At 24.2% G+C, this 24,177-nt stretch overlaps 1 protein-coding gene and 1 long non-coding RNA gene across 2 annotated transcripts; one reads left to right on the top strand and one right to left on the bottom strand.

The window, feature by feature from the left end:
- The first annotated feature begins 12,591 nt into the window (after positions 1–12,591).
- Positions 12,592–13,561, top strand: LOC124914638. Its single transcript, XR_007096823.1, has 2 exons — positions 12,592–12,644; positions 12,855–13,561. It is a non-coding gene; the product is annotated as an uncharacterized LOC124914638 (long non-coding RNA).
- Positions 13,562–17,967: 4,406 nt separating this feature from the next.
- Positions 17,968–18,872, bottom strand: LOC124910268 (ATP-dependent RNA helicase glh-4-like). The gene is made up of 3 exons (XM_047450895.1): positions 18,850–18,872; positions 18,300–18,754; positions 17,968–18,239 (listed from the first exon to the last, which is right to left on the bottom strand). The coding sequence occupies exons 1-3, from the start codon at positions 18,870–18,872 to the stop codon at positions 17,968–17,970; spliced, it is 750 nt and encodes a 249-aa protein (XP_047306851.1).
- Positions 18,873–24,177: the final 5,305 nt, after the last annotated feature.

Raw genomic sequence — 24,177 nt, 5'->3', positions numbered from 1 at the left:
AGATAGCATAATCAAGTATTGTTCAAAGCGAAATTGGTGTAAAATAGCATAATCATTCCAAAGTAAGTTAATATACCAGGAATGCATGGTATATGATCCATCTTTTCTACCATTTTCATCGGTGTAAAAGTCAAAGATTGAGTTTCATCTGTGATGTTGGTTATAGTAAGGGCTCGCTTTTCACACGTACTCACCTTTTTCAGCTCCCTTGCCTTTGCTCTACCTCTATTTACTACGAACTAGGTCTGGTTCCGTTCCAAACCTTCTTTCTCATTCATCCTTTCCTCATCCAGTTAGTTGGATTAGAAGCCTCAGTTGGTACTGGCGATTGATGCCTTCATTTGCTTGCCTCCTTCTAGCTCAGAATGCCTAATGCCTATTATCTAGTCTTAGAAGCGCCTCTAGCTCACCCTTCGGGCCTCGCTTCCAGGAGCATTCTGCTAGACGTCCCGACCTGGGAGCCCCATTCGCCTTTGGTACTTCATTAGATCGGATGTTATCATCCTATCATTTTTCGAGCCTTTACGGGATATGAAACATCACTCATTATTTAGGTTTGAAACAGGTACTACAACAATAAAGACCTCTGGCAACCCTTAAAAAGACTTCTGTCAAACCTTAAAAGCGTCGCCAAAAATATCACTGACACTTATTTTTGCGTCGCCGTAAGCAGGGTCGACGCAAGTTATAACAACACTTATTTAAGCGTCGGTAATACGGATTTAAGCGTCGCCAAAACCAATTTTAATTTTTAATTTTGTTTGTATTTTTATTTTAAATTAAATAATCATTAAAAACATTTTTTTAAATCACTTTTAATTCATTAAAAAAAAATTAAATAATAACAAAAGAAACATAAATTTTCTCAAAACATAATATCATAATCAAATAAATAAATATTAATTACCATAATACATGTTCTTAATAATGTTCTAATGTTCAAAGAAAAAAAAAATTAGTTTCCTGTTTATTTTCAACTTCGAATGTACTCTGGCTATTTATGAAGAGAACATGTTTGTGATGATCACTATTCTTTCCAGAAGGCTGTTCACCAACAAAAACCATTAAATATTAATGCAGTGATATAATAAACAAAGATGAATCATTAATCACCCAACAAATATTTAACAAGCTCAAATAAATCTATCTAAATATTGCACTTTCAGTTGTGATGTTCATAAGCTTCATAGGGTTTGATGCAATAGAATTTGTTCTAATCTGCAACCAACCATAGTCTAAACGTGTTCAAATGAGAAAGAAGAGAAGGGATGCTAATGTTCAATGTTATTCCATAATCGTAACCAAACTCTTACACAGGTATGACCCAATAAGTGTTTCTAAATAGGGCTTTTGTTGAAATTCTATAGGATTAGATTTGTGACATAAAATACATTATGATATGGTTGATGACTTTACCTAAAAGGTGGAGGAGGCCTCAAGTTCGATGTTAATTAAGAACACCCTCATTTAAATGAGGATCATAGATGTGGGTTATCATTTAAATAAGGTAGAGATACTGTTATTTTTCAATCACTTGTGAGTGTTGTTGCTAGTAAACAAGCATAAGATAACAATAGAACAAAACAGGAACTGAGCAAACATAAACTAGAAGCTACTCTAGTAAATGTCAAAAATATAGACTCTTACATTGGATCAAAGAAATTAGTAATGACATGCTTGAATTCCAAAATACATCTAATTCTAAGAGTGAAAGATGATGAGTGTTTACCAGTTCTTTACATCTGATATCTTCGAAGACTGTGTTAATGCATCATACAGATGTTAATAGACTTACTAAAAATCAGGTCACGACACCATAAATACAGTCCATCCAAATGGGATTAATTGATACATGGTTCCTTGATGGAAAATAAAAATTAGCGCCTTCATCTAAAAAAACAGTTGTAGTAATGTTTCTAGTGAAGTTTGAGAAAAGCTATTCACCAAAACATTTGAATCAGGGACGAGAAAATTTTTAAAGAAAATCTATTGCCAGCCAACAGTCATTTTGTGTCAAATGACTTACAAGGCAAAGTTGCATTCTATCAAAACTGTAACTGTCTACAACAACAAAATTATTTTTCCCAATAGAAATCATCATCAGCTGTGTCCCATGAACAATAAAATAAGAACTGAATAGCATTGAACATTCATTATTTCCCTTGAGAAGTATGTTTAATGTGTTAGGTATCTAAATGCTTCAAATAACATACCTAAAAAGATTCCAAAGATACATATATCCAGGGAGTTTGAGGATGGTTGTTCTTTTAATCATTGAGGAAAGGATACACATATTCCACTATTTATTTTCTTCCCAAGTTCCATCAATAACTAAAACTAAACAACATACTTTAAACATACTTCTATCCAAGCATAGTTCTTCCTTTTTGCCTTGTTGAATTTCAGGAGTGATCAAGTCAAAACCATGACTTTTTGTCCTTAGCTAATAAACTATTTAGATGATGAAGAACGACTGCACTGAAATGTAAGCTCAATCATAATATAAATAACTACACTGATTGGATAACTTACTCTTGTTATTAATAATTCTCAAAAACCCCTTCATCTAACACATGTTCTAATGCAGAATAAATTCCACAATCCTTCAACAAGATCAGCTTGTGAAGGCCATCTTCTGCTTTAAATGGATCAGGGAAGAGTGAAGAGATTCTGCAAAAGATGGCATCAGTTCTTATCTTTGATTTTTTAGAGCCATTTCTCAAATTTCCCGATGAGAGTCTGGTAAGGTTTTAAGATAGAAAAGAAATTGGGTTAGTGGTTTCTTATTTTAAAAATTTATAGGTTAATTTTTATTCATAAATTTAATTTAACATTTAATTTGTATTATTTTTTACTTTTTATTTAATTAAAGATGAAATGTTTATAAAATAACTTATAATGAAATTTAATAATTATTTTAAATTTTAATGTTAATAAAATTAATTATTAAATTTTAATATTAATAAAATTATAAGTCAAATTTAATTTAAAAGATTAAAATAATAAAATAAAATATTTATAAAGTTAAAAAAAAAACATAAAAATATTAAAATTTATAATAGTTAAAATATGAAATTCTCAACAAGTATTTTTATATAAAAAAATTAATAAAGATTGGTGTAAGTATATTGTTAGGCAACTTTGATTTTTTTTTTTTTTTTGGATTGTTTTGGTTATTATTCGGTTCCTTGAAGTTATACATTTTGTGTAGTTTAATTAGGTAGCTTTTGAAGAAAAGAATAACAAACAAAATTTAAATGTTTAGATAGATAAAAAGAAAAGTATATTGTCTTTTGTAAAAGTTGAATGTTTAGATAAAAAGAAAAGCACATTGACTTTTGTAAAAGTTTATATATCCACACTGTTCTTAATTAGTTTTACAAAGTATAGGAAAAATCAAATTTTCTTTTAGGAAGAATTATACACTGTTAATTAAATAATTTCAAAATTAAAAATATAGAATAAAATAAGTTCTACAAAAATATATCTCAAAATAAAATTCTAAAAAATTTGCATAAATTATTTCTAACATCAAATATAAGAAATATATATATAAATATAAAAATAAAGAAATAATTTATAAAAGTATTAAAATTGAGCATATTTATCATCCTTTTATCAAGTAATTTTATTATATAATGAAACCTCTTTAATTTTTAAATAATTGCATGATATATTTATTGGAATTTTAGTTTAAAAAATAATTAACAACTATTAACAGTCCAAAATATTATAATTATGACAAATGTTTCGTGTATCATCAATGATAGCACATTTAAAAAGATTATCTAACAAAAATTTATTTTTCAATTTATTATTTTTAGAATTTATTTTATTAATTAAAATATTAAAATACCATTTATTTTAAATTATTATTTTTTATTTTATTTATATATAAAAATACTGTTTTTAATTTTTTTAATAATTATTACCTTCTTCAAATTATCTCTAATCATTATTTCATTCTCCCTTTAAATTAAAAAAAACAATTTCAACAAAAACTAATTCGAATTAAGTTGGTAAAATATGATATTTTTATGTTTACTAACTAAAAACAAATATTTACATTAATTTTTCTTTCATTATTGTCTATTTCCTCTCCCTATCTCACTTTAACTAATATTTTTTTTAGATTTATAAAAATTTAAAGGTAAAAAAAAAAAGAATGATAGTTGATAATTTTAAGAAAATGATAATTATTTTTTATAAAAATACTTAAAATATTTTAGTATTTTAATTATTAAAATAAGTGATTTAATTGTTATAGAGTGATTTATATAATTATTTGGAATAAGATAATAAAATTAGTAAGTAGAATACACTCAACTCTACATACTAGGATAGCTGGATCTGCTCTGTCTTTTCTCTTTATTTATTTTTATTTTCTATAGGCTATTCGCTTTAAGTATTCAATTAATTAATTAATCTTTTATTTATTATTATTATTATTTTATTTTTTTATTTTTATTTTTTTTATCTACACAATCCCATGCCATGCTGCACATCCAAGCTGATGTCTGCTTTCATTTCATTACTTTTTCGACTTTAATAAAATTTACAATGTTATTAAGTTTTCGGACATGTAATTTTTATAAAATTTAGAGGGATAAAAAAAATTATTGATAATTTTGATGAGTTAATAATTATTTTTGATAAAAAGAAATTATTTATATATATAAATAAAATAAAAAATTGAGAAATAATTTAAGAAATTTGATTAGCTGAAAATATAACCAATTTTTTTTTATTTTGTCTATATCCTCACTCTTTATTCTTTTTTTCAGTTAGTGATGTGATGACACTTCATTTCCTTCTTATTCTCTCTCAACTTCATTCCACTGTCACTCCTTTAAAAAATAATAATTTAAAACTGAAAATATTTTAATGTTTTAATTAGTGATTTGATAAATAAATAAATAAAATGAAATAATATTTAATTTTGTTTGTGTTTTTTAAAAATCCCAAACAGAATAAAGTTTTAAATAAAAATATTAATAATTTATCTTAAAAATATAAAATATATTATTTTTGTTTTTATTTTAGTAATTTATTTTTAATAGTTAAAATTTATAATTTAGTGGTAAAGTAGCCTCTTGTCCTCTTGAATGAGTTTATGTTTGTCTTCAGAATCATTAGTTTAAGTCTTCACACTTCCGTCATTTGTAAAGTAATTTATTTTTAATAAATTTTAAATAATATAATTTTTTTAGGCTTATAAAATTTAAATAGAAGTCTCTCAAGCTATCCCTAAGACTTCATTTTTATTTTAAGACTATGAACAATGAAACAAAATAAAGGCAATTAATAGCAAATGAAAAATAAACTAAAACCAAAACTACATAAGTATTATTGATAATATGATTAATAATGTGGTAAGAATGAAGTTATTTGATTCTATTAATATTCAAATAAAATACTTTGATAAAATAAAAATATTTAAAAGTTTATAGATAGTTTCCCTTTAACCCCCATGTCCAAAACTCAATGTAAATCTAAATATTTTCAAATATGCTAGAATGAGATTAAAATAATTACAATTAATTCATTGAGATAATTCAAATATTAAGAGTAATGTCTAAAATATTAAAAGTTAGGTTTGATTAACACCTTAAATTGAAGTTAACCCTTGCTTACCTTAAATTGAAGTTAGCCCTTGCTTAGATTGTGGTTTTTTAAAACCTATAAGAATAAAAAATAATAATTTGTTGATTATTTTAAGTATATGATGATTATTTTTAGTAAAAATATTAAAAAGATATTAATATATATATAAATAAAATAAAAAATTATAATTTAAAATAGAGAGTATTTTAGTATTTTAATTAATAAATGAGTAATTAAATTGTTAAGAAATGATTGATTAAAATTTTTTATTTTTTTTAACTTAAAAGAACATGACTTTGGTGGAGTTCGTGATTATGAGTTTTCATAAGAAGAGTGATTTTATTTTTTATTTTTGAATTAAATTAATTTTTGTAGATGAACAGTGGATATAAATATGATTTTTCTTTATAATATTTAAAACACGTTAAAAATAATCTTTTTGATTACTTATTTTTTATACATCAAATAGATTTTATTTTGCTTTTTTTAAAAAAAAAAAAAAACATTAGCATAATCAAACTATATTTGCTAAAACAATATATCATTGCTCTTTCAAAATATTAATTTAGAATTCAATTTCAACTAATAAAGTAGTGGGCCCACAATCAATTTAATTAAAATTCTATCAAAGATTTTATAAGTAAGCAAGAAAGGAGTAATAATCAACACCAAAACATTACAAGAAAACTGTATTTTAACATTTAAGTTGATTTCAAAAACCTTAATAATATATATATTTTTAAATGTAAATTCTCTTTTCCTTAATAATATGCTTTATTGAAATTTGGAAATAAAAACTCAATAATTTAAGGTTTAAGAGTCTTATCTGCTAGACATGTTTGCTTTGTCTTAAAATAAGCAAAATTTCGGGTTAATTTCCTAAAATAAAATAAAAATAAAAAACTTTTAAATGGTTGAGATTTTGATAAATTTAAAATTATAAATTAAAAGTGTTCTTAAATCATGTATATTTATTCATGCCATAGACAAGTAATTAGATGAAATTGTAATAAACTCATATTTACTCGTAAAGTAATACTTTTTTTAAATAGTCATGTATAGAATTCATTAGTAAGTTAAACTAAAATAGATACATTATTTCTAGTAAATTTATAAAGAGATACTTAAGAAGAAGTTTGCCAAAATTTTATATTTCACTTTTGTTCTCGGTCATTCAACAAAATATTAACAATATTTAACTAATGATAAATATAAAGCATGAAATTTCCTCTTTTCTAGCTTAGCGACAATAAGAGCTGGATATCCCCAGCTTCCTTGAGAACTTATAGGTTCGAGCCCGTCAAACGGCAATTTGTGCGTTTGATTAAGTGTGTTTGTGGGCTATTTATTTAACTCCATTGTGTCCACATTTTTAGAATAGTCACCAACAAAATTAGATTCAAAACGTTTGAGGCAGTTTTTGTTTATTGTAATTATCTTTGTTGTTTGTAATTTTGGTTTGTTGTTTGTTTCTTTGTCAAAATACGAGCTTGTATAGGTTTGATTTTACCTCTCGAACTATTATTTTAATTTTAATTTTTTTTAAATAAATTACACTAAATTATTTATAAAAAAAAACATGAAACTTTTTTGCAATAATATATGTTAACATTATGAGTTGTTTTAGTGAGGTGTAAGTGCATAATTATGGGTATAAGATTATAGTTCAAGTCTTTATTTGACAAAATGTATGGATTCATATCTTTAAATAAGTTTTGAAATAAAAATAATTCTTGTGTCATTTTTAAAAGAATAAATTGTCACTCAAACACATTAAGTTAAAGTTAAATTGTCATTTTTTAAATTATTAAGTTTAAAAAAAATAAAACTTTAATATCAGTAATAATGCATGCTAGAAGTAGAATTTGTTATGTTTGGATCAAATTTAAGATTCAAACTAATGCTTTATGACATCCTAGTTATGTGTCAAAACCCTAGTTAGTTTAGCATGTCTATCCCAACACTTCTAGCACTTTAATTTGGCTGATGAATTAGTAGCGGCCTCAAATCACTAAAAATGTAAGCCTAACTCTTAAGATTAGTTGATCATTATTTTTTATTTACACATATTTCTAATTCTCATTAAGTTATTTATTCGGATTAAATATTTAAATAATTTATTGTTTTTTTCTTTTAATTTATAAAACTAACATAATTTTATTACCACGACTTTCACTCTCATTTAAAAGAATTATAAGTAGAATCAAACTCGAAGTAATTTATAATCTTTTCATTAATAACTTAGTTAATGAATTGATAGAAAATATTAATAAAATTACTCTATTTTCTTTTTTATTAAATGTTAAAGTAATTCGTCCAACTTATTTAGTTAATACTCTCTTTACTAATTAAATAATCCAAACAAAATCTTAGTTTGTTGCTATTATCCAAGGATTACTCATAGATGTGTCAAGGGCATATTTGTTTGAACATTCACCTTAATATATTTGGTATATTAATTATGAGAGGCACATATATATGATTCTTTCACGTATAATTTAACTATTTGAAGAAGTTAATTACATTTCATAAAAAAATAATAAGAATAAACTTCTTGAGAAAATGCAAAAGAAACCTAATTTATTATACATATGAAATAAATTAGTGCTTAGTTATGTTTTTATCTAATACAAAACAATCCGATCACTTTAGTGAAGTTGTAGGTATGAGGGTTGCTCCCAAATTTGAGATAGGATCCATTTATTTTGATCATATGAATTAATAAAATCCTATTATTATGAGATGGAAACAACCTCAATTTATGTTGATTTATAAAGTGAAAATATGGAACAACAACCTGAAAAAAGGATAGCGAATAATATTGTTTTTCCAATATTTTTGTATGCTTATTAAGGCTATGTATTTTGGTGATATCTTTGTTGAGAAACAATCCATTAAATTAAAAGTTTGTGATTTTTTTTTATCTCTCATAGCTTAATTTTACATTTTAATCAACTAACTAATCAATATATAGTTCTTTTTATTTATTGTATATTAAAAACACACTTTTTAAGCATTTCATTTATCATTCATATTTCCATATTTTATTGAACTAAATAAAATGTTAATTTTGGATAGTCTTAAATTTTTTATTGTTTTCATAAATAATATTTGGTACTTATTATTTTAATTTGTTTTGCACAATATATATAATATATATGACTTGTTAATCTACTTAATTATGTCGAATAATAATAATAACTAAATATAAAGAATATTTTTTTATTTATTTATATAATATATTTATATGTATTTCTCATAAAAAAAAAATAGACTAATTCACATACATATATAAAGTAAGGTAGAAAATTACAACCATTGCATTGCAGTATCAAAAGATTGACAGATATAGGCTCATTTATTACTCTCTTCCTCTTCCATCTAAACAAACAATCACTTAAGCTTAATACTACACTATTTCAGTTTTTTTTTTATCAATATCTATCAATAATAAACAAATAAATGAATCAAAATGTCCATCTTTAATTTAACATAGATGATGATGCTGCTGCTTTATTATGTTTTTTATTTAAATTTTGTATTAAAACTCAACATTTTTTGTACTTTAAATCAATTAATCATATATTTTTTTAAATATCAATTAATGCAGATCATTCAATGATTATCCAAAAATTAGATAGGATGATCGATATAGAGTATTACGATGTGATAATTAATTTTATTAAGTTATTTAAAAACCCATAACGAACATGAGTGGTCTTGGAAGTTTTATCTAAAATCTCAATTATAATTTTAATCCACTTCATCAATTTTATTACTCTTTTTATTCTTTAATATCAAAATTATTTTTCAAATAGAGAGAGAAAAAATAAAAGGTATTTTTTTCTTTTAATAAAAAAAAATAATTATTTTAAAATTTCATCAAACTAGTTTAGTTTTTTTTTTTTTTTACATAAAACCCACTAAAAAACAAAGATTAAACTAGCCTTTTAAGGTAAGTTTGATTCAGAAGCTGATTGGATCTAGCTTATTCACACGTATATGTTTCGAAAACAATGAGTAATTTGAATTTGGGCTTATGACTTATTTTTTTTTATATTTAAAATGTTATATATATTTAAAATATTTATTAACTTAATTTTATATATTTATAAATTATTTAAATTAAAAAATAACATATTTTAAAATAAATTATATGAATATATTAATTTTTTATTAATATATAATTTTAAAAATGTTTGATTATAATTTATTGTGTTAAATCAAACAAGGCTTTAGTTTATGTTTGTACAATTTTTATATTACTTTTCTTAAAAGTATGAAAAGACTCTCCCTTGCCTTGTCCCTTTCACCTGCATGCTACTCCTCCCAAGAAGATAAGATCTCGCCATTCAATAGTGAAGATAAGATTGCCTTGTTCCTGCTCCCCTTTTTATAAGAATCATTTTCTGTCCTACCCACCTTTCAAACAATTTTTCCCAAACTACCCACCTTTTTATTCACATTCCCAAACTACCCACCCTTCTCTCTCTAAATCATTAATCAACCCATTAATTAACTCACTCTCTATCTTAACCCACTAATTAACTTCCCCTCTCTCTAAACTCATTAATTAACTTTCTCTCTCTTTCAACTATTAATTAATATCCTCACTTTTAAACTATTAATTAATTCAATTGAAATATATTATATAAATATTAAAATAAAATAACACATATTTTTATTTTTATTTAAATCTATAAATATAATATATATAGTTCAAATTAAATACACTAAATTAAATAATTTAAATAGCTATTATAAAATAAAATAAAATAAAATAGAATACATTAAAATATATTACATAAACATTAAAATAAAATACATTACATCACAATAAAATACATAACATAAACATTACAATAAAATAAAATACATAATAAATATTAATCACGTTCAATATACAATAAAATGCATATTTTATCTTTATAATTCAATTTTATGATATCTACTCCATTTTCCACTAGAGCAAAAACCTCTATATAAATCCACATTATGTTTGTTACCACCCTTTCAATATCCATTTATGGTTCTGTATTGTGCAGTAACGATTTCGAAGACTCCTCTTTGTTCATTGTATGGAATAACCTTGTGTGATGATGTTTTTTTCTCAACAGTTTCAAATAATTCTCTTGACCTTTGACAATAAATTTGACCATTTTGAAGGTCATTAAACGTCGCAATTTCAAATATATAAAAAATTGAATTATAAAGATAAAATATGCATTTTATTATTTTATTGTATATTGACGTGATTAATATTTATTATGTATTTTATTTTATTGTAATGTTTATGTTATGTATTTTATTGTGATGTAATGTATTTTATTTTAATGTTTATGTAATATATTTTATTTCAAGTTCCCGTTTATGTAATGTATTTTATTTTATTTTAATTTATAATAGTTATTTAAATTATTTAATTTAGTGTATTTAATTTGAACTATATATATTATATTTATAGATTTAAATAAAAATAAAACATATGTTATTTTATTTTAATATTTATATAATATATTTCAATTGAATTAATTAATAGTTTAAAAGTGAGGATATTAATTAATAGTTGAAAGGGAGAGAGGAGCTAATTAATAGATTTAGAGAGAGAGAGTTAATTAGTGGGTTAAGATAGAGATTGAGTTAATTAATAGGTTGATTAATGATTTAGAGAGAGAAAGGTGGGTAGTTTGGGAATGTGAATGAAAAGGTGGGTAGTTTGGGAAAAATTATTTGAAAGGTGGGTAGGACAGGAAATGGTTCCTTTTTATAATGTAAAATAAGATTGCCATGTTATTTAAATGTAAAGAAAAAAGAGTTTATATATATTATATTTATAAATTTAAATAAAATTTAAATATATTTTATTTTATTTTAATATTTATATAATATATTTAATTAATTAATTGATAGAGAGTAGTTAATTAATAGTTAAGAGAGAGAAGAATAATTAAAGAGTTATTTAATATTTTTGAAAGAGAAGATAAGTAATTTAAAAAAAAGAATAAAAAAGTGGGTAGTTTAGAAAAAAGATTATTTAAAACATGAATAGAGAGATGATTTGAAATTCCATGTTAGGTTTTGCTATGTCCCAATTCTAATAAATGAATATCAACCAAAACCAAACCAAAACAAGAGTTTTAATAAATGAATACCAACCAAAACCAAACCAAACAGGCCTGACATATTAAAGAGAAAGAAGGACATCACGGGTGTACATGAATGACCCTTAGTGTTGTCAAATCAACAAATTATTAGTCCAAAATCAAACAAGGCCTTGTTCTCTTTGGGTTTTTTAAAAAACCAATTCCAAATCAATTTTTCAATTAATCACTTCTCAACAATCACATCACTCATTTCACTAACCAAAATACTAAAATACCATCTATTTTAAATTATTATTTTTTATTTTATTCATATATATCAATACTTTTTAAGTCTTTTTACCAAAAATAATCATCACCTCCTCAAAATCATCACCAATCATTAAATTTTTCCCTCTATAAAAACCCGAATCCGAACAAGGCCCAAGGTTCCAAAATTCAAAATTATCAGTATACATATTATATATATATAATCTTATAAATAAAAAATAATTAAGCTGAGCCGAATTCAAATTAACCATTGTGAGCGAGTTAATCAAATTTACCAATTGAATTTTTCTGAAACATACATACATACATACATGTAATAAGAATCAAACTTACCCTTATAATTTATCTTGTACAATACACTCCCTGCCTGCCTGCCTGCCTTGTCACTTTCGCAATCCAAAAAGAAAAAGAAAGATAAGATAACATCTCGCAATCTCCTCCACGAAATCAAACCGTCCATCTAAATCAATCTATGGCTATAAATAAACAACCATTCTCCACACAGATCAACAATATCCACCATTGATTCCTCTCGAAATCCAACGGTTCCACCTTTCCTCACTAATATATATATAAACCCACTTCCACCTGCTTCGGAGAATTAATTTAAACACCAGCGCAAAAAGAGATTCTGTTTACCCTACTTCTTCCTTTTGAAGACATGAAAGAGTAATAAAATTTTATTCGATTTTTTTGTGTTTATCATCTTCGATTCAGCTCATTTTCTTCATCACTCATCTCTGTTTACCATCTTCCATTCATCTCATTTTCTTCATCACTCATTTGTGTTTACCATCTAAATCAGTCTATTTTAATTGATTGAGAGAGAATCTAAAATTTATACGCAAATTCTTCATTTTTCTTTGGCTTTTCGGACAGTGAGTGGCCCATCCTATAATGGTTTGGTTTGGTTTGGTTGGATTGCGTTTTTAATGCTTCTTTGGAAGCCGGAGCTGGTAGCGCAAGAGGACAACCAACCAATAACCAACCATTGGGTGCTCGGCTCTATAACAACGTAAAAGGAAGAAGAAATCGCATTTAAGAAGAGACAACATTTTTCATGAATTCGGACCAAACAATCATTCTCCCGACCATCTTTGTTTGCTTTGTTCACTTCACTTTACCTTTTGCCGATTTTTCTTTCATATTATTATTTAATATTACTAATTATTTTAATAATAATCACTTTAAATATACAATTTTCATGCTTTTTTTTTAATTTTGTTTTATGTTACCATTTACTAAATTAAATAATTAGCTTTGAATTTTTTTCCATATTTGATTGTGTTAATTTTGTTTTAATCTTTTTTGCAGGAAGAATGAACTGAAGAAAAAATTTTATTTTCTATGTAATATAGATGATATGATATTCAAAAAAATATTATTAAATGACTTGTTCTATTATTCCAGATTTCAAAACACCCCAGTCAGATTTTTTGGATGATTTACGGTGTTTTGATTTTGGTTTAAGGAGAGTACGAATCATTTCAATATTGTTTGGAAAGATACGTGGTATAAGATGGTTAGCTGTTCAAAGCATATTAGATATTTTTGAATGATTATTTACTTTAAATTTTGCCTCGAAATGATTATTAAATATTGCTTGAAAAGATATGTGGCATATGATGGTTAGCTGTTCAAAGTATATCAGATATTTTTGAAATGGTTGTTTACTTTAAATTTTGCCTTTCAATCGAAATGAATATAATCGGAATGAAAAAAGTTTTAAAGCCAGAGAAAAAATAGATTAGTTACAGTCTAATTTATTTAAATTGAATTTGTGTAAAACTTATTTAAATTAAATTTGTGTAAGGTCAAAATTTAAATTGTAATTATTTTATAAAAATGATTTTAGTATTGAAACATCATACTAGAATTAATAATTAACTAATGTTATAATTGTATAATAAATTATTGTGATTATTTTTAGTTTTATAGATTATATAGAATATTTTTAATTTTTAATTCGGATTTATAATAATTGAATAAATTATTTTAAAAAAAGTTGAAATAAAAATTTATTTTATTTTCATTTAGTAAACACAATTGAATTTCTCTTTTAATTGTATATCTAAAAAATAAAAATAAAATTTTTTAAAATTCGTTAAAGTAAAAAGTGAGGTTATTTTTTTTTTATTTCATAAAAAAAAATGGGATTAAATTGAATAAAATATTTGTAAGTGAATAATGAATAGAAAATTCATTTTTTTATAATTTTATTTAGATAAAATTAGCTAATTATTATATAGTTAATTTTATTTTAATAAAATAAAACTGTAGAAATACTATTTATTTAATTAACATACATAATAATATTAATATTAAGTTAACAAATAAAACATTCAATTAGCAACGTGTTAAATGGTGATGATATTTGAATTTTTTTATAATTTATTCTTAATATTCAGATTTTGTTTAGCTACATTTTTATTTTAAAATAAAATATTATTATTTTATTTTACAATTTTTATCAGATTTTTATGATATATTATTCTATTTTAAAATAAAAAAATATTATTATTTTATTTTACAGCACTTTTATTCAAACAGTTTTTTATTAACTTTTCAGTTTTTCTTAATTTTTTTTCTGTTTTAAAATATAAATAATAATTATTACATTTTACATAACTTAAATTGCAAATACTTTCAAAGTAGCCCATTATTTTTATTTTTTGTTCGTTATAATTATTACACTTAAATAGTTTGTCATTTATCTATTATTCTAGTACCTTAGCATTTTTACATGTCACACTACTAAAAAAAGAGATTATTATTTTTTTATTTTATATGTCAATATCAAAATAGGATCATAATAAGTTATTTCTTTTTCTTTCATTTTATTATTATTAAATTATTTAATATTTTAATTAAAAAATATAACTTTAAATGGTTATTTTTTATATATATTTTTTTATTTTAATATTTATTTTGAAGGTAGAAAGCCATCATTATTTATTTTAATTTAAAAGGTTTTAAATTTGGTGATTGGTCTTTTTTTTATGGGTTTGAAATTATTGATGGAGTGGTTTATACGATTTTTTTTTGTTCTGTTTTTGTTTGATGGGTTTCATCAATTGATTTGTACTTTAATACGTTATTACGTGGAGTTGTGGAATTGTTTTAATTTTTATCTTTTAAGGGAAGGGTAAGTGTATTTGTAAGATTGCTATCACTATTGAATCTATTCATAGAAAAATGGAATTGAAAACATTCAGTCATAAACCAAACCAATTTCTGTTCTACCTTTCTTTCAAATAATATTTTTCAAACTATCCACTTTTTCATTCACATTCCTAAATTACCCACATTTTTCTCTCTAAATCATTAATCGACTTTTTAATTACATATTTTTCACATTAAATTCACTAATTACAAAAATTACTTGAAAAGTGGGTAAAACAGGAAATGGTTCGTCATAAACCCGTGACAGTAGTAGTCTTTGTCTCATCATTTGTTCATTTATTCATGCAAAAATGGCAATAAATGAAGCTCACTTGGCAATAAGAAATCATTCTCTTATTCCTCAACAAGATGTATATTTTCCCTATGATGAACACTTAAGTAAGAGAGGGCTCATTTCTTTGATATTTTATTTCAGCATGCTTCCACGATTCATTTCTTTGATATTTTATCTCATGATGAACACTTAAGAGAGGGAAAACAAGGGTCAAAGTTACATTGGTTTAAGAATGTAATTTACCTTATAATGTCATTTTCTATTTTTTATATTATTTACCTTAAATTAATAAGATCTGACTAAATAAATTAAAAAATAAAATGATGATTCCTAAATATTCAGGATAAAAATAAGATTCTTATTTATTTATTAATCCAATTAACACAAATCAACGTAATTAGTGGTTCAGTTTAATTAGATCCATGATATATCCATCTCATTTAAAAATAAAATACATTTTTCAATCTTATAAATTTAACTATAATTTTACTAACAAACTATAGTTTAAAAAATTTAAAATAAAAATAATAATTAAATATCTAACTTCTTAATTATTAATCAAATCATTAAATTAATTAATTAAAATATTTTCTAACTTAAAATAAATAAATAAATTTATCATTATACATTACTATTCTTTAAATCATTTTATTTTCCTACCAAAAAATAAAATTCAAATTTTCAAAATTCTCTAATAATTTTTATTGTGTTAAAAAAAATTTCAACAAAGAAACCCAAATCATAATTTCATCGTACATCCTAATATTTGATATTTATTATAATCAATGAATCTTTATTAATTAATAAGACGTTATAATAATATTTATAAATAAATTATCCTAAATAAATAAAATGATAAATAACTTGAATTTTTACTGGAAACACTATAGAGTTATTTTGATTGGAACTAATGCAAATAAAAAAGAATAAGACAAGTTTAAATAAACTTTATTTGAGGGTTTCAAAAATAAGTTGGAAAGATCTATTTTCTAATTTAATAATTTCTTTTGTCTCCCAAGTCATAATCTCAATTTAATTTGAATGAAAATAAAATTAAATGAGTGATAGGTAAGAATTTGGAAAGATAGATTTCACATAATTGTTGAAAAAAAAAATTAATTTTTTAACTAATTAAATTATGTTATGTTATTGCCACTAGTCAACGTAAATAAAATAATAGACTAGTTTTATTTATTTTATTATAAAACTAAGATTATTTTACATTTATTAAAATTTATATAAATTTTATTTTATCCTTTTTTATAAACATATTCTTTTGAACTTTCTTTATTTTATTTGATTGAAAATCAAATTATCAATTATTTATATTTTTTTTATCATTAATTTTAATAAAATAGATAAGTCAATTTATTTTATACAATAAGCACATTCAAATTTTAAATTTTAATTTGGCATATGTGTTTTTATATCAAATCAAATTTATTTGATTGTTTCTTACATGGTTTAATTCTAATTCTTAGATTTTATAAAATATTTAAGATTATTAAATATAAATATAAATATAATTAAAATTATAATTATAATTTCTATTGAATTCAAATCGATTTGTTTTACTGTTTTTTTAATTTGGAATTGTAACTTTAATATATATTCTTTTTTTTGATTACCAAATAAAATTTTATTATTAGTGTTGTGTAAAAGCAAAACCTGAATCGAAAAAACTTATAAACATTCATTGAGGGGCAGTTTAACTCCAAAACTAACCGAACAAAGCTTACTTATTTAATAAATCTATATATATATATATATATAATTTATTAAAAAACATTATCCCGGATCAGTTTATTCAAATTAGGGAAGAAATAAGGGTTTAATTAATGTATGGGCCCAGAAAATTAAGTTTGTTATTGGATCAGTCAATTTTTAATATTCAATTATACTCCAGTATATTATAATATTTAATTACTTAGAAGTGGTATATCCTAATTATTTGGATGATATTGGGAGATAAATTAATATAAATAATTTGTTCGCTAGTTATATTAAGTAATATATCTATATATAAAATTTGAGAAATAATAAACTCAACGAAATGTTAGCGAAAGCAATGAAGGTCTTGCCAGTGGGTAGGAGAGGGAGACAAAAAAAATAAAATAAATTAAAACGTTTCATTTCTCCCCAAAACCAAAACCCTCTTTTTCTTTCGTTTCATTTACCCAAAACCTACCGGCGATTCTCTTCTTTCATTTTATCGACATCTCTTTTGATCGATCGAAATGGTAAGTCTTCTTCCGTTTATTTATCGTTCGTTATCTTCCGTTTATCTTCCGTTTCATACTTCTTCTCGTCTTCAGGTTGGTGCAGATGCAGGTTTATCATCCGACAAAATAACACCAACTCCAAAGTAAAAACACCATGTATTGATCTTTTTATAATCGAATATGTTTAGCATTGATGGTTTAGTGCATGGGATTAAGGTTAAGATGATTAGGATTTATATGATTGGTTTAGGGTTTATGATTTAGTTATTAGGGTTTAATTACATTTTGGGTTTAGCTGCAGAAACAATATCAATTAGGGTTGTAAAAAAGAGCCATTTTTGGTCCCGAAACCAGCTTTTCTGGTCCAGAAACTAGCTTTTCTAATCTCGAAACCAGCATTTCTGGTCCCAAAACCACCTTTTATGGTCCCAAAACCAGCTTTTATGGTCCAAAAACCAGTATTTCTAGTCCCGAAATCAGCTTTTCTAGTCTCGAAACTAGTTTTTCTAGTCCCGAAACCAGCATTTCTGGTCCCAAAACCAGTATTTCTAGTTTCGAAACCAGTATTTCTGGTTCCGAAACCAGCTTTTCTGGTCCCGAAACCAGCTTTTCTGGTCCCGAAACCAGCTTTTCTGGTCTTAAAACCAGCTTTTCTAGTCCCGAAACCAGCATTTCTAGTCCCGAAATTAGCTTTTCTAGTCCCGAAACTAGTATTTCTAGTCCTGAAATCAGCTTTTCTAGTCTCGAAAACAACATTTTTGGTCCTAAAATCACATTTTCTAATCCCGAAACCAGCTTTTCTAGTCCCGAAATTACATTTTCTAGTCCCAAAAACCACCATTTCTAGTCCCGAAACTAGCTCTTTTAGTCCCGAAATAGCCTTTCTAGTACCGAAACCAGCATTTTTGGTTCCGAAACTAGTATTTCTGGTCCCAAAACCAGCTTTTCTGGTCCTGAAACTAGCTCTTTTGGTCTCGAAACCAGCTTTTCTAGTCCCGAAACCAGCTTTTCTAGTCTCAAAACCAGCCTTTCTGGTCCCGAAATTAGCATTTCTAGTCCCGAAATCAGCTTTTCTAGTTCCAAAACCAACATTTTTGGTCCTGAAATCACATTTTCTACTCCCAAAATTACATTTTTTGGTCCCGAAATTACATTTTTTGGTCCCGAAACTACCATTTTTGGTCCCGAAACTAGCATTTCTGATCCCCAATCCGGCATTTCTGGTTATGAAACCAACAATTTTGGTCCCAAAACTAGTTTTTTTGGTCCCGAAACCAGCTTTTCTGGTCCTAAAATCAACTTTTCTGGTCCCGAAACTATCATTTCTCCATATAATTATTAAAGAAAATCAATCATCATAAGGAATTTATTTGCTAAAATCTTCATAGTTCAAAATAAAAAACGAAATATTTAGAAGAAATTATAATTGTTTTTATAAAATACAGTGATTTTTTTTTTTTATCTAAAACTAATATTTTACCTCAATTCATTTATTTCATTACTCATCTTATTTACTAAAATATCAAAATATATTTTATTTAATATATTTTTCTCATATATTTAGAAGGTAAAATAGTCATTAAACTTTAAAAAATATTCATTTTTAAATAAATCAAACAAAATTTTATCTAAAACCCATAAAACCAAAAAAAGAAAAACTAAGATCAAACAACTTTTTTAAGTCTTCACTATTTTGCTTACTTGTAAAGTTTTAATCCCATTTTAATGTATAAAGCATTGACATGTGTATTTTGATTAATAGTATCTGACAATTACATTTATTTATAGGAGGTCGATGATTGCATAAATACAAAAGGAGCAACCCAATCAAAAAGTTCACCTTTAATTTGCTTATTTTAGAATTTTGATACTAAACATTGATTTTCATTTGTTTTTTAAGTGTCTCCTTTGAAAATAAGTTTTAGAGTTAGATTTGAATTTTCGTGAGAATTTTTTTATTTAAAAATATTATATCATTTAAATTAATAGTTTGATAGATTACTCAAAAAAAAAAAAAATACTATTTGTAAGAAAAAAATATTTTATTAAAATCATTAAACTTTTCATCCATCATAATTTGTTTTGAATCACAAAATGCTAAACTATATCCACTTACAACAACACACTTCAATTTTAGAAATCCAGCTAATCAAATATGCCCAAGTCTAGGGTCCATTCATTATCTAATATTTTTATTTTTATTATTTATGTTTTTCTTTATTATCTCTTTGTTTTTAATGATATTTTGTTTTAAAATAATTTAATACCGTTTATATTTAAATTCATAAGAGAATTTTAAGGATAATTTGATAATTTCAATATACTTGAGGGATGAGTAATAGAGATTTTTTTTTGATGAATTCGAAATTTTATTTGAAACAATATTTTAATTAATTTCTTTTACTTACTTTTCAAATAAAATAAATAAATATTAAATAGTTAAGTGACAAGAAATTATTAGAATAATGGTTTCTAGCTAAGGTATGATAAATTGAGAAAAAACGTGAATATTTCCAATTTTTGGTCACTTGTTTACTCAATATTTAATTATTTTTTATTTGACAATTGAGATCATATAAAAATTATATATATATATATATATATATATATTAATTATAAATCATTAATAACTAAAGTTCTTATATTCATTTTTCAATTAAATATAGGCTGAGTTTAAAAAATTCATTGATCAAATAATATTGTAATGACTAGTGATAACACTATAAAAAGCATACTATAAGTCAAATTTGAATTTTTCATATTTTTATTGAAGTAAATTTGATCGATGCCAAAGCCCCAAATTGACGAGCCACTATGACCCAAGAAAAAACATTTGATGGTTTTTCTTATCCTTTTGTTTGTTTCTGGCAATAATAAATTATTAAAATATAAATTTAAACTTTTCAGAAATCAAGTATTTATCTACTTAAAAAATACTAATATAAAAAAAGCTTAAGTTTATAAGTGGTATATAACCCCCAAATTTAAGTGTCGTTCTCTCTAAGAAAATAGACTAAAAATACACTCGAATAATCCATTAGGTCACCATAACCTAAACTCAAAAGATACTCTTGAAATAAAAAAATACATATAATTTATTAGTATACCAAATATATTTAATGGATTTCGCAATGTTAGACTTCAAAACTATAATATGAATTAAATTGAATATTGAAACTGTTTTGATTCAGTTGAATTGTATACTGAAATATACAAACAAATCATCTTAGTCGGTATTAAATTCTCAAACCAATTTTATTTATTAATTGATTTGGTTTGTTTTATTAGAAAGTCAGTTTAGTCGGTAAAATTTATTGCTACATAAAATAAATATACTTATTTTTTTAAAATCAAAATAAACAAATAAAGAATTGCATATAAATTTGTTAAGTAAAGATTTCATAATTATATATTATTATTATTTATATTTCTCAAATATCTATAATAGTTTTTTTTATAAACATTAACTTTCATACATAAGAAAATATCACAACAAAATATTATAGTCCAAACACAAACCCAAATTTAATAAGAACTGAGGATGAAATCCAAATATTAGTTAAAACATCAAAAATATTGTGATGACATTTAAATAAACAAAAATAAAAAAGTAAGCTGAACAGGCAAACAAAAAAACAATAAATTATATATATCAACAACGAAGAAGCCGGATCTTGAAATAGATATTAAGAAAAACAGTGACATCTTGAAATAGATATTAAGAAAAACAGTGACACGACTCTTCAATCAACCCTAAGATCCTCTGCTACCAATGTAGCGTGCTCCCTCTTGCCAAACAGAGGGATCCTCTGCTACCAATTAGGGGTGGCCAAACTTACGGATCGGATATGATCCGGTATTTCGGATCGGATATCCGCTTTTATTTTTTTCAAAAATTGCGATCCGTATCCGATCCGGTATCCGACCACTATCCGATCCGAAAATACCGGATCGGATCGGATCGGCCAGCCGGATACCCGCTGATCCGATTTTTTTTCATATTTTAATTTTTTTCATATGCTAGAAAATTGAAATTGTTCTATTATGGATTTCAATTATGAATAATGACGATTTGAGAACCGATCTAAAGGGAAATGGGAAGAAAAACAAATGAAAGAGACATATTTTTGTTTGGGTTTGTAAAGAAAAATGGGAGAAAACATAAGAAAGAGAGAGATTTTATATTTTTGTTTGGGTTTGTAAAGAGAAGAAAGGAAGAGATAGATTTTTGTTTAGTTTGTAATTGTTTAATAATATTTTTATTTGGGTTTGTAAAGAGAAACATGAAGGAAAATATAGGAAGAGAGAGATTTTTGGTTGGATTTGTATTTATTTAATTATATTTTTGTTTGGGTTTATTTATTTAATAAATTTTAAAAATGACCGGATCGGCTTCGGATATCCGAAATCTTTTTTGCCCGATCCGTATCCGATCCGGAAATCCGGTAAAAATATCGGATCGGATCGATATCCGAATCCGATCCATCGGATACGGATTTTTTCGGATCGGATCGGCCGGATCAACGGATCGGGTCTTTCGGATCGGATTTTTTGGCCACCCCTACTACCAATGTAGCGTGCTCCCTCTTGCCAAACAGAGGGGCAGTATTGTAAATAAAAGAGAATCTTTTCCCCTCAATCAACAACATGGCAACAATAAACAACATGGCAACAATAACTTAATGGATCACACCTAATACCACAAAATAAAAGTCTAACAACTAGTAAATCGATCAAAACAGAAAAAATCTTTAAAAAGAGAAAGAATATATATATATATATATGATACTTAATTTTCATGTCCGGATGGCCGGATCGAGAATATGGTTAATTTGAATATAAATGTGAGAGTAAATGAATACTTGAGTCGGATTGTGAGTTGACTCACTTATAAACTTAAAATGGTTAAAAATAAAATTAAAAATGTTTTAAACATGTTTCGAACTTGCAAACTAAGTATCTATCAAAAACAAATAAATCATTTAACCAACTAAACTAATAACAATTTATATTTTACATTCAACATCAAATTTGATTAACGCATAACATTATAACAATATAAATTCAATTTTTTAACTAACTAATTTATATATATATATAATGCTGCTTAATTTTCAAAATGTTCAAATTGTTGTTGTGGTTAATTTGAATATATATGTGAGAATAAATTAAAAATGCTATCATATTTTAACGCATAATTTTATTTTCTCAATTTTTATATCAATACTTGTTCAAATATACATGCTATAGGTTAGTTTCTATAATGAGGAAAATAATGCAAAAACATAAGGCTTGTTTGATTCAGCTTATTTACGACAGCTTATCTAGCTTATCCAGCCTATTCTTAGGTATATATGTTTGATATGATTTCAGCTTATTTAATTGTTAAGCTCGTGTATTGTTTGATTCAGCTTATACTTCCAGTTTATTTATTTTTTATATTTATAATATTTTATAATAATTAATATTATATATATTTATTAATTTAATTTTAAATATTAATAAATGATTTAAATTAAAAAATAGTATATATTTGAAAATAAATTAAATTAATATATTAATTTTTATAAATATTTATTAATATATAATTTTAAATATTAATAAATAACTTAAATTAAAAAATAATATATTTTTAATAATGATATGAATTAAGAAAGTAATTTATTATTATTATATATATTTTTCATCTTTCAACACTCCCTCTCTCACATAATTTTTCAATTGTCAATTCATATTTGAGCTCTCTCACTCTTCTAGTATTATCCACTTAATTTTTCAATTGTCAATTCATATTCTTCTCGTATTATATTCATTTTGCATTCCGGTTAAGTTTGATTCATCTCAATTGTAATACATACTATTAAATAATTAGTTTGATTTCTAAAATTATAATTATAAATAAAAAAAATTACAATATATTTATATTTCATATTTTGTTTAACTATTTTATATATTAATATGCACATATTATAAATAATAAATAAAAATATATTTAAATGTGTGTTTTTTTATATAAATATATAAAAAAAAAAGAAATGATTATGTGAGGGAATTTGATGAGGGAATGACGTGGCATAATGAAAAAATCAAATAATTTCTCTATTTTCTCTCTTTCCTCCCACTTTTACATTTTTCAACCAATGAAGGTGATGTCACGTCATTCCCTCACTAAATTCTCTCACTAAATTCCCTCCCTCTATCACTCATCTAAAAAAATTATAAATATATTGAATAAATAAAATAATTAGAAATAGATTAAATAAATGAGAAAGAATGAATAAAATAATTATAAATGAATGAAATAGATGAAAGAATGAATAAAAAATATTTAAAAATAATGAGAGAGAAAAACGTTGAGATCATAATTTTAAAGGCTGAATAGAGAAATAAAGAAAAAATTGAACTTAAAAGTAAAATTGTGTTTGATTATAATTTTTTATGTGCTTTATTAGGTAAACGCCCAACTTATAATTGTATAAGCGAAAAAAAAAAAACAAATAAATGAGCGCAAAACAATCATAAA

Source organism: Impatiens glandulifera, chromosome 1, assembly GCF_907164915.1.
Source record: "Impatiens glandulifera chromosome 1, dImpGla2.1, whole genome shotgun sequence".
Lineage (NCBI taxonomy): Eukaryota > Viridiplantae > Streptophyta > Magnoliopsida > Ericales > Balsaminaceae > Impatiens > Impatiens glandulifera.
Note: the sequence above shows the minus strand (reverse complement) of the source record. Positions and strands in the feature narration are given on the sequence as shown.

Coding starts and splice junctions, on each gene's coding strand:
- LOC124910268 (XM_047450895.1), bottom strand. CDS start 18,872: ATGCCGGATTGGGGATCAGAAAT. Junction 18,755..18,849: donor CCGGATTGGGGATCAGAAAT/GCTAGTTTCGGG, acceptor ATGTGATTTCAG/GACCAAAAATGTTGGTTTTG. Junction 18,240..18,299: donor TTTCGGGACTAGAAAAGCTG/GTTTTAAGACCA, acceptor GGACCAGAAAAG/CTGGTTTCGGAACCAGAAAT.